The 12,707-nt window shown below is 34.3% G+C and overlaps 1 protein-coding gene across 1 annotated transcript in view; it reads left to right on the top strand.

The window, feature by feature from the left end:
* Positions 1 to 10,236, top strand: part of LOC130585041 (coiled-coil domain-containing protein 102B-like) — an 18,429-nt gene extending 8,193 nt beyond the window's left edge. Inside the window, exons 2-3 of the mRNA XM_057385364.1 lie at positions 7,592 to 8,209; positions 10,030 to 10,236. Coding sequence (XP_057241347.1) covers positions 7,604 to 8,209; positions 10,030 to 10,236 — 813 coding nt within the window. The 5' untranslated portion in view covers positions 7,592 to 7,603. The remainder of the gene's footprint in view (positions 1 to 7,591; positions 8,210 to 10,029) is intronic.
* The last annotated feature ends 2,471 nt before the right edge of the window (positions 10,237 to 12,707 follow it).

Here is a 12,707-nt window from a genome sequence, read left to right as displayed (position 1 = left end):
GTAAAGCATTTGAGTTTTTAGCCTGTCCTTAACAACTTTGAAAAATAAAGAATTTGGAAACTAAGATTTAGGCCTGACATTGTGTCTTGCCCTTAAAAAATTCATGCTGATGATGAGGTATAGAAGGAAGGTAAGGTGCATACTTTTAGTCTTGTGTATCAGGACATTAAAGAATTGCCACTGTGATTTCATTTTATCTCAAAGAGAACCTAAATACATCATACTATCCAAACTGATGTGTTAAGAAAACCAGTTTTTTTCAGGTACTTTTAAGATTTAATTATTGGACAAAAAAGCACAAAAAACAAAATCTGAAACAAAATCTGACAAACCCATAAGCACTTCTTTTTGTGAAGTTAAAACATAACTGTGCATTTTATTGTTTTTGATAGCATAACTGTTTTAGTTACTGGACATGAGAAAGAAATAAAATGGGTTTTGTAAATAAATTAGATCTGTATTGATATTTTTACGTTAAAAGGAAACTAGAGAAGTATAAATAAGAGGGTAAAAATGATCACATAACTCCTAATAGGAAGTAAACAATTTACATTATTTGTCTCTTCAGGCCATATTTTGGCTGATTTTTAGTYATGACACATGTAAGGAATACAATGTTTGGAAACAACAAAGCTGAAAAGTATACCATATGGTTTTATATTGTTAATATTGTTTTATATCTGTGGAAAAAACCCAAACAGAATAATCTCTGGCTGTGCATTAAAAAGTCCTGAAATCATTATCTTTTAATTTTCATGAAGTATGAGAATCTGCATATGATGTCATGGTGTGTTTGGAACTCTTAAATTTACAGCACAGTGTACTTTGTAAATTAAACTTTGTTTTATGAGCTTATGAGATCATTAAGAAAAAAAACAAAACAAAACAAAACAAAACAAAACAAACCATAGAATACATATAAATTCTCTGCCTCAAAAAACACCACCAAAACATAAAGACATCAAACAATGGTGGAATCATCTTTGTACAGACTAGTCCAACACATGAACTCACTAATTCATTATTTCCCTAATTCACAAGCTCTMCAATTTACAAGTTCTCTAAATCATATCTTTTCTATGAACAAACTAAATGCCAAGCTGTCAATGCCAATGCTCATTCTTTCTCCTCTGTCATGGAGTGAATGTCCCTCATGCCACACTGACAAACACAAAAGTCAGCCTACTGTTGGAGCTGCTATAAAAACTTGGGGGTAAGCTTAGACATTTACGCTTTCCAGCCCAGAAGTTTGGTCTGCAGCATTTCCATGAGCTGGCATAACCTGAAGAAACTGCTAGTTTAACTGCCAGGTAGTTAAATTTTGAAGRTGCAGCAGTTTTTAGCTGGAGGTGATATCAGCCCTTATCTCTTCTACCCACYGTGTTCTATGTATAAGCTGCTCTCACACAGACCACTCACATTGGCACTGCTCTGAGCATATGTCAGACTTTAGGATCAGCTGTGTGTTCATTATCATCATATTTTCACTTTTCTCTAAGAATTTTCCAAGTCATTCTGGTTATCCTAGCTTCAGCATCTCCTAATATTGAGAAATTTATTTGCTAGGATTTTAGTATCAAATCAATTCAGTTCATATACCAATTTCACCCAATTGTTGGAATAATCTATCTTTTACCTCCATCTCCTATTGGTCAATAACTTTGCAGCCACCATCAAAGAAATGGTCACTACAATCAGTGCTAAATTCATTCCATGCGGGAATATTTACATTGGTTATGTTCAATGTATATTCATTGTCAATTTTGAAGCCATAATCATAGGCTCTTGTACATGATGCAATTGCATTGAGTGAAGGACACCTTTATTTTGAAATTTTTTTAAATAAATAATCCTGAGCAAATGGTAGCTTTATTTTGTCCATTTATACTGACTTGCACAGTGATTATTAGGAGTGTTTATGAATAACTGCTATGTATTTTCTTATTATATACATATTTGTGCTTGTGTGTGCATGTGTATATATATATATATATATATATATATATATATTTTTTTTTTAATTTATTTTTTCTGTAAATATTCTGGGCCACTGGTGTATGCTGATTTTTGCTGCATGCCCATAGTACCCCTTTCACTATGTTGTTGTCACAACCACTTACAGCTCATGTCCAGTGTTAGTACATATAGGCAAATTCAGGTTAACTTTTTTTGTGTTAATGTAACATTACCACCCACTGTCGATACTAATTCTTATGATTGTTGCAGATGATATTCCTTCTGTAACTAGTTTTAAAGATGGGTTGCCATGGATCTGCAATACCTGAGTTGTTCCATGAGCAATGTTAAAAATGTAGGATCTGTTATAGACAAATTCTGGGTAAATGTTCCAATTATCAGTGTTGCCATGGTGATTCAGTAGGGTCACATTTTCTGCAAGAAGACACTCAGATCTTGGACATAATCCAAACTTCAGTTTTTGCTAACTTGTTCCCTTTTTCATTGGAAAAGGGGAGGCACACAGAGAGCTCCTGAGTTGCATGTTTAACTGCAATCTAATTTTATGTGCTTCAGAGAGTTTGACTTCTGTTTGAACAGGATTTTGGGCAACTACTGATATGAATTCCTTATCTGTAGCTCTCCTTGTGGGGGTCTGTCACATGTGTAGCCACCTTACAAGTTCTCACAGACAGGATCCCCACATACAGCATTATGTKATACAATACAGTATATTGTAGTTGCTGGTTTAGTAGTTTATTCCATGGATCTACTGTCCCATTATTTTGAGGYTGATACTGTAGCTGGAAAATCCATTGTACAGGATTTGAATCAAACCAAGCTTGTCCTACTTTATTCTTAAAAATGTTATTGGTGCTAAGAATGTATTCCTCTGGATAAGGGAAAAGCAGCAAACCACTGGCTTAAAGCAGTAACAGTTGTGAGATCAATGATAACTTCAGCAGGGAACACATTCCAAATTTCTGCTGCTGTAAGGATTTCTTTCCACCCCCCAGGTGTTTCTTATACATGAGAAGTTTCCCAGGTTAACTTACTTTTCTTGAAGTTGGTAAAATGCTGGTTATGTGATGTAATGTTGTTTGACAAAAATGGCAGGAACATACAGTTTGTTTCACCAGAGTTTTTACCACTGGACATCCTCCCCTCATAGCATGTTCAAATAAATACTACATCCCAGTATGTCTGAACCATTCCTGTAACCAGATACTTGTTCTGCCTCAGAGTTTTGTGCTATATTTTTTTCTAGCCAAATGCTCAGCCACCTGGCTCTGTGTTGCCAGGATTTTTAGCATTTTGGTAACTAGATRCACTTTTTATGGGTATGTTCTTAGACTGAGATATATTAAATCACTTTCCAGTGTAATGTTTTTCCCCCTTTCAATCATTTACTTAGCAATATTTTTTCATCCAGCCACTGGTGGAACCCTTAAGGATTACTAATTAAAACCAGCTTTACAACAGGAACAGACTCACAAAATTTGATCTCCACTTCTTGAGTTGTTAGCTCAGTAGTTAACAGCCCTTATTAAACAGCCAGGTTTTCAGGGAGTGAGTTAAATCACTGCCTATATTCTTCCAATTATGTCCCCATCACCCCTACCCATTTTCTCTAAGCCTTCTCTCTGTCAGGCTTTGTTGACTGMAGGTGAACTGCAGCAATACCACGGAAAGTTCTGACTTTCCAGGAGCACATACAAAAGAACATGTACAGGTCTACAGTTCATTTTGTCTGATTAAATTTATAGATTAGACAATAGGAAATTAACTGGCTTAATCTGTAGCAGATTTTTTCTTTAAAGACAGAATGCCTTTAAAAAAAGTTTGGCTTAGTAATTAAGAGACATGTAACTAAGGATTAAATAATGCAGTTAGCAAAAAAGATATTGAAATTGCATTCCCAAGCACTGACCTAGCTGCTGAACTGACGGAAAAAGGTGACTTCAGTAAGCAGATATTAACATGGAGGAAGTGCAACAATTCTTTTCTCTCCTGGTGATTTTGTTAAACCACTTTGTGCCACTAAGGGTTAATACACTGCTGTTTACCTAAAACAGTAGCTGGCAATAATAAATCAAGAGTTCTTTCCTTTCTTCCTGGTGCTCAGGACCATTAGGTAAATAAAAAAGGTTGCAACATAATGAAATGTGGTTTAGACCTTGKTGAACATGTTCCTTGTCATGTTCCCAATTTTCTGTGTCTTTTTTCCTCTGAGAACCATCATCACTCTGTTCTCACGCTGTCAGCGCACATACTGTTCGCACCCTGCTCACATGATACAACAAATGTTGCTTCATATATTTTCTTCATACTTATTTTAAATTATTCCGTTAAGAAAACAACTCTAAAAGGGATTTTGTGTTCAGTCTTATCCCTTGGTCATTAAAACTGGAAGGCTTCACTGATCACAAAATCCTCACTTTCATCCAATTCTCTAACTTTATCTTTTCATCCAATTACCTTTTAATTATGCTCCCWGAGCTCCAGATGCTGTGCTAGCTGATCTGTTGTTGCAGATTCAAGAAGTGACTTTAAAACTAGCTGCACACAGTATTTTTTTTTTGTCAATTTTGGACTTATGAAATTTGGACTTATGAAATTTCTGATATTTAGAGTTTTCTGTCTAACAACATTAACAAGGAGCTTTTTTCTTTTAATTACCTTTAAAACACAAGTGAGAAATTATTCTCGTTTCCCCTGGAACATATATAAATATATAGATATTTTATAGATGAGAGCTTTCAGAATTCAATTTAGATATATGATGTTTTCTATGAGGTATTCATATAACAGAGAAGAATTTTTTTATTTTTAGTATCACTATAACTACAGGTATGATTAAAGACTCAGTATGAACAGACTCASTACTACAACAGTCTTCAGTTGCATTTTTGAACTTGTTTTTATTATTATTTCATCAGTGAAGTATTTTTGAGAATATGAAAGAGTAGATTGATGTGAACTGTAAAAAAGATAAAATAAGTCCATATTATTATTATCATCTCTTTGGAATGGTGAGATTTTTAACAGTTTCAGAACTCTTAAAATAACAACACGTTTTCCTAATTTTGAAATCTTTGCTTCCTTTCAAACTAATATTTTAGTCTACTTCTTTAAAAATATACACAAGCACAAATCTTTGCAGTTCATACTTGTAATGGAATTCCTGTTACCTGTTTCACTTAGACAACAGATATTTCTGGGTTTGTTTTGCTTTTATCCTGACTCAGCCAGCCATTGAAATGGATTGTGTTGAGATCTGTGTCTTTTAATGAAAAAAATTATATTGTTCTACCTCTTGCAGTCTTAAAGGGGATATATAAAAAACCTGTTTGGATTAGATTTTCTGAGTAGACAAATAGAAACACTTCATTTTCCTTACCACCTTGGAGTGAGTCAGCACTTCCATTTTCTGGAGGAGGAACAACTTATTTTAATCATAGCATTTTATTTTAAATTTTAGGTACAGAGTTGGGATTATCTACTCATGCTGAAAAGTACAGACAAAGTTCAGCATAACATAAAACTATTAGGAGGCTAAAAGAAAACTTGCTTACTGTACAAGCCTGGTTGAATTATTACAGCTGTAAGTTTCATCTGACTGGCAATATCCCAGGTCAAGAGCACTTGAACCATCACAGTGTAGGGAAGCAAAAATTTGTGACCAGTGACTCTTTTTTTCAGTATCCTGTGATCTGTGAGCTTAAAAATTCTCCAACTTTGGTAATATTATTGAACGTCAAATGACAAAGTCATCACAAACCTGTAATGAAACATCAGCAACAAGCTATTCTGATTCATGAATACCTCTCAGGTCTTCCAAATTTTCAGTCAAAGAATAATATTGCCATTCTTATTTGTCCACATTTTAAGACCTGCAAGCTGTGCATTCCCCAAGTTCTCCCTACTTTTAATAAATATGCAAACATTCTAGCAAAATCTACTGAAAAAAACTGCTGATTATGAAAAGTGTAATAAACATTTCTGTAGGTATCTTCCAGTTTGGGACAGAAACAAAAAGTAAGAAAAAGCTATTTTACTAGTTAAAAATAAAAAAGTTTCAACTATTTCATTATATATTTATTACATTACATAATATGTTCTATATACATTATTACATATTTAAAATTTACTGTGGATTCTTTTGGTTGTTTTGTTTTTTTTTTAATGAAAGCTTTTAGGAAACAATGGCTTTACCCCAACCCAGAAGATAAATTAACAACTGACTGCAAGAGTTTAATATTTAGTTACTYTGGTTCTACTGGGCCTCATACAAGTTTGTGGGTGGCAATATCTTTGTATTTTAGATAATGCTTATTCAAATTAAATTGCTGGAAGTTGGTCAAGAAACAAGAAGCACTCAACCTTGATGAAGCTTTGGCAGCAGCTCTGCTACATCTGTGTAGTGKTGTTGTGGGGTTTGATGGTCCTACACCAGACAGTGATAATGAAGGGAACTGGGAGTCCTTGATTGTCCTTTTCCTCCTCTCATATCCATACTCCAGTACAGCAGCTCTCCATAAGCTTCTAAMAAATGGCAAATAAATGTCCTGAAAATCATGGAAAAGTTGAAAACAGCTGGAAAACTGGAACAAAACCTGCAAAAACTTATATTCAGTTGAAATGAAACATTACTGAATCATAAAGCCAGAACTATCTAGTCTTCAGTATTTTGTTTGCAGCATTGGCCTTCTGCATTTCAAATGCAGGTGTTAGCACTAATTGCTGTAACATAAAAACATGGTTTTTAACAAATAGATATTGCACTAGAAAAGCAATTTCTTTTTTASTCCAAACAACTTAGTTTTCTATTGAAGTAGCAAGACTTTAAAGTTTGTTTATTTGTCTGTATTTTGTTTGTTTGKTTGGTTTGCTTTGTTTTTAACAAACCAAGAGGAAAGAAACCAAAGAYGTATAAGTGGCTCATCTCTACAGACTGTACACATCAGCATTTTCTAAGCATTGGGGTTGGAAAGCAATTTCTGAGAAACCATTTTTCTTCCGGGCAAATTAAGTAACAAATAATGAAAAGATAAATAATGAAAAAGAATGCAACAASATTTACTGGCTGAGTCATATCACTACAAGGTAGGCTGTACAGTACAGTGCGATAGAGCCACATTTTCAAGAATAATATACTACCTGGAAATCTTCAGGAATGCAGACAGCAAAATAAAGCCCCCTGTTAAAAATGCTTGATTTTTCTCATGAAACAAAGAAAATCCAAACATATAAAATACATATTGATTCAATATATATTGCATTAAAATATATATTGATTAAAATATATATTGATTCAATTAAATATTGTCTTGCAGGAAGAAAGCTTTTGTCTGTTTTTTTAGGCTCAAATATTTTTGAGAGCATTATGATTGTTTCATGACTCTTCCTTTGCAAGCAAATCCTAGCCAAGTAAGAGGAATATCTGTGTATGCTGTACTCAAAAAGCATTACAGATATTTGAATAGCTATTTCTTGTTGATAAAATAATTKCTGAAACATGAACAGCATCATTAACTCACTATTATGGCAGTGAAAAACCCTACTGTTGGAGGTTATTCAATTGATTACTGTTGGAGGTAATTCAATTGATTACTGTCTGTCTTTGTTTTTTTAGGAGTGAAATTAGATGATGAATCAAAACATGAACATTTCTGTTCAGAAGCAAGTGGAAGAGACAGAGGCTTTTGGGACCCAACCAAGACAACCTTATGAATTAGAGAGGGGTTGCCAACCAGGTGACCATCTGTGTCATTCAAATCTTCCGTCTCAAAGTTTCTACCCATATTCACCTCATTATGCACATAGGAATATGAATTACAGCAGTGATTGGGAAATTTTTGAAGCAGTAAAAATTCAGGAGCTGGAAGAAGTCAAAGCCAGAGCTGCCCAAATGGAGAAGACCATGCGTTGGTGGTCAGATTGCACCGCTAACTGGAGGGAGAAATGGAGCAAAGTCAGAGGAGAAAGAAACAAAGCACGAGAGGAAGCAAGACAACTGAGGATCAAATTGGACAATGTCATAAAAGAGCTAAGTATGCTTAAAAAAATAAATCAGGATTTAGTAAGTGAGAAGGAAAACTTAGAAAATGGAACTGCTTGCAAAACAGAATGCAGTTGCTCAGAAGTRTCTTATATTAAAAAAGACCAAAACCTGTTAACATTTCTGGAACCAGAACCTGTGARAGAACTGAGCAAAATCATCAGAATTCCTGGGGCTGAAGACACAAAGAAGGTAAAGAATGGGGAATCTTTTTTTTCTGGTTCATGAAGAAGTGGCAAAGTATGGATGTGTACCGAGAAATGAGTTTTTCAAGCATTTTGACCAAAATGCTGCCTTATACCTTCACTAACAAAATCCTTCCCCCCTCCTCCCCATCTAAATATTCCTAATACAGAAAAATATAGAAAACAATTAATACCTTTGCACTATGACTAGACATTTACGTAACAGACTGTTCTTTCCAATAATTTGCAGTATTATTTTCATCCTCTCTCTGCTAACAGATTACTTCTCKTATCTGAATTAACCATGCTTTKTGTACTTACATATTTTCTCCCCTCCAAAAAGACACGTTCAGTTCTTGCCTTCAAAAATAAAGTCATTTAATTCTCCCTGAATTTCAAAAGCATGGGAAGAGGAGACGGAAATTCCCTTGCTAATTTGTGAGAGTTTTTGTTTGATAAGTAAGGATAGCAGTGAAGTCATGATATAGAATTCATGTATCAACATTGTTCAAACAGCTTCTAGTTCTATTCAAAAATTCCAGTTATATTCATCAAAAATTGAAGTATTTGTTCATGTTTAACTACCTTTAATCCTGTGCCTTGGCATGCACTGTAKAGTCTTCATAGACAGCAGCATGTAAAAACTGTATTTGTTGTCTGAAAGATGGTAGTCATGGTAGATATAGGTAATTTTTTCATACGTTGCAGGAAAAGGCTTTTCCCTGCATTGTGGAARGTAGGAATTTTATTACTTCAGTTCAAGGGAAATTGCCAAGATCTTAGATCTGAATATATTCTGTTCAGAAATTTTACTCTGTAGTGTGCATTAACAATATTATATTCATGTGAAATCTGAAAAAAATAAAAAAAAAAAAAAAAATAGCGTTAGTAGTGAGAATCAATTTTTGCCCAAAAAAGCACGCCTTTCATATTTGCAGGCAGACAAATGTGCCATTGGAAGGAAATACCACAAAATATACTTTTTCTCCTTAGTATAAAATATTTTCTTCTTGAAAATTGAAAGTTTACATGCGAATGGAAAACATCTTTTCAGTGGTTTCTAGTATTCTCTGATGTAAATTTTGAGCATTCTGAAAACTCAAAAGAACAGAGTAGTGTGAAGGAGGGTTGTTGGTAATCTGCTAAAATGAGATTAGCTTTTAAACAAAAGTCTTCAGATGTGGTAAAGCAAACACATTTCTAAAGGAATCTTGTTTATAAAAGACATTAAGTGTTCCTAAAAATGTGTATTTTATTTTTAATTATTTTTTTTCCTAATTGATATAAGTTTTGCTTTGTTTTATATGCAAAACATGTATCTTCAAAATAGATATCTGCATACTTTATTCCTTGTGAAAAAATTGCATCAGCCCATCAACTGCTTCAACACACTTTACATTAAAATTTTCAGTGTTCTTAATATAGATTACTAGTATTCCTAGTAATACTATAGTATTCCTAGTTTTATTAGCTCCAGGATTCTGTCTACACAACTTGCATCTAAYAACTTATATCTAGCAAAACAACTTATATCTAACAAAAGATAARCAGAATACATTTCCTTAGTAAAGACACATGAGAAGTATTTTGTATGTGAAGCTTGTCATAACAGAAGGTGTGAGATATGACAAAATTACAGAGATTCAAATATAGTGACTTGCACCTTCTATCTATATACAGTACAATGGTATAAGATGTTACCTACTTCCCTTTTTCCTCCTATTTTCCTTAAATGTGTAGAAGAGCCTTGRCAGGCCCTGCAGGAACTATGTTAGACTTTTTCCTTCATTTATGTTTTTCTCAGATGTCGTATTTTTGTTTTCTTAGGATGTGAACAAAGACCAAAGCAATAAAAAATTCACCCCAAAGCCTCCTGATTTCTTCCCCAGTGGACTTTCCAGCAACTATTTGGAGGAATCTAAAATAAATTTGGACACTACAGCTAAGACAACAGAGAATGATTTAATACATGTATCAGTCTTAAATTTGCATTTGGCTGAGATGAAGAAAATCTTACAGAAGGAAAGAGAGTAAGTGCAAAAATATATCCTACTTGTGGAATTCTCGTAGAGAGGTTTAAGACAGTTTCTAAACTAGATATGGTGATGTATTCATTTATAACTCATATGTKCTAAGCTATATTCATTACTATTTGCAAGGCTTTAATGAGAATTGAGAGACAGAATTCAGCATAGTGTGTTTATTGTTTTCTTTGGCTTGTCTGTCATTTAAACAAGATGTGTTCCATACAAATATAAACCTATTAGCAATTTGGTATCAATGTGGTGGTATCKAATATATTTTATGCTCAGTTATTGGAGTGCTTTGTGCATAATAACTAATTTTCATATACCCTACAAGAAAAAAGAGTCCAACTGCAGAATGACACRGGCTGGTTTTGAATTCAAAATATATGAATCATCTGCAAAATGTGTTAATCTTAACCTCTTCACTTCTAGCAAAGTCTGTGTTAAAAGAGAGACTAACACATTTATTGTATCTTATCAAATTTGCCTCATATAAATACTAAATKTACATTTTGGTGGCCTAAAAGAAGTCTTATGTTGTATAGATGGTAAGTCTATACATTGATTGGGAAATACTGAATTGGACAAGAAAGACTTTTSAAGGAAACATACAGTATGTGATGTATGATGATGTAGTACAGACTTCAGGCACTATGTGACTGTAACTTCAAAACCAGTTTAGGTTAATTAGAAAATCAAAAGGAAGAAAATTCTCTGTCTATTGCAAAAATATTGAGCGTTTCCATTTCAGAGAGTCCATAATGGTAAACTGTGTCAAAAAATTTCCTTCCTGTCAGCTTATTTCACATTTCCTGCCTGTCAGTTTATTGCATAGTTGTCCTGTGGACAGCACAAGTGTGATGTAAAAAAAACTAAAAAAGAACCCAAAACCTTTAAATTTATAACTAATATTCAATGTGTTTTGTTATAAAAATCAGATAGCTGTAAAAAGCATACAACAATTCTTTAGTTGAATCATATAGCAGATGACCAGAAGTAGGCCCTCGCTCCTTGAAAAGTGTTCAGTTTTTCTGTGGAAGAAAATACATATGTGAGTTAGGAGACTGATGTCTCACATATCCATTTTTCTGAGGTTGAAATATTTGGGGCCTAAGTACTTCATCTTTCAACAGCAACCACAGTATACATAAAGAATTTTCTTTTAGGAAATGGATAATTTTTCAACTCATTTTTAGTCACTTCTCRGGCAAAGCTTTAACAGATTTTGGTKGYTCMCATGCCTCTSTAKCCAATTTGTAGCTGTGCTTCAGAGAGAGATTTTGCCATTTTTGCCTGGACATATACTGATATGTTACTGACTGTGGTATAAGGCAATAACTTACTGGCACAAGGTAGGAACTGGGGCACACCTGCACACACACAACATGTGACAATACCAACCTCAAGCAGCAAATGCTCACAGGACAAGGAATTCCACATAACAGCAGGGATTGGTTTAAGAACTCCCTCTCCAGGAAAGCAACATTTCCTGGGTGCAGACATGTTAGACAAGCAGAATATATGTAACTTCAGAGTATGAAGCAACTATATTTAAATTTAAATAGATAGACTACTAGAATACTCTCATAGCCACCAGTCTCTTGAGATAGCTGATGAATCTTTTTTGGGCAGACTGTCACCTGCTAGCTCAGAAAGGGCTGGTCTCAACTGCTTAGTGGAACCGGCTGATTTTGCTGAATTTCAGTCTTCAGTTTTCCAGTTTTCCCTCTTGGGTTTTGTTCTTGCTCATGTCAATATTTTTGCTCCTAGATTCTGGAGCTGCTAATAACGACTATCTCAACAATCTCACCCCTTTTTGCATTTTCCCTTCCCTTATCTTGCATGGCTCTAGCTTAAGTACTTTCTCACAGCTTCTTTCTCACAACTTAGCAATTTTCTCAGTGAACTTGAGCCAAGGACACACAGCTGTTCTGCATCAAAAGCAAATAGATCATAGACAGCTTGACCCCCAAGGCCAAAGGTTTCCTTGGCAGTCAGTATGATCCTACTCATACAGCAGAGGACTTCTCAGCAGTTTTCTGGTTTACATGCAGCACTCTGAAYTCTGACTGCATTTTTTCTAAAGTCWGCTTATGCAAATCCAATGTTTGGACCTGCCCCTAACTAAGCTACCTAACAGTTACTTAACTAGAAACCTTCTTGGTTTCCTAACTAATCTTTCCATAATATGTTTTGCTTCTTCAGCCTGAAAGGACTTATTGCATTCTGTTTAGAGCTATTGTCAGTAATGCTGACATAGCCTTATGAAAACAGATCAGGCTTTGCAAAGGGCAAAAAGAAAGGTCTGAAAAAAAAAAACAGAAAAAGTAAGGAAATGAAAGTTTATGTTTCGACTTTCAAAAAATATCAGGCTTGGGTTTGCAACGTAATTTCACACACCAGCATCCTCTACTAGGCATTAATGGCTCATATCAATTACACATTTAAGGTCCCATTGACATGAATGGAAATAACAAA

The sequence above is a fragment of the Malurus melanocephalus genome, unplaced genomic scaffold, assembly GCF_030028575.1.
Source record: "Malurus melanocephalus ecotype Western Australia unplaced genomic scaffold, MMel_1.1 scaffold_817, whole genome shotgun sequence".
NCBI classification, from domain to species: Eukaryota; Metazoa; Chordata; class Aves; order Passeriformes; family Maluridae; genus Malurus; species Malurus melanocephalus.
The sequence above is the reverse complement of the archived record's forward strand: the minus strand, read 5'-3'. Positions and strand labels throughout refer to the sequence as shown.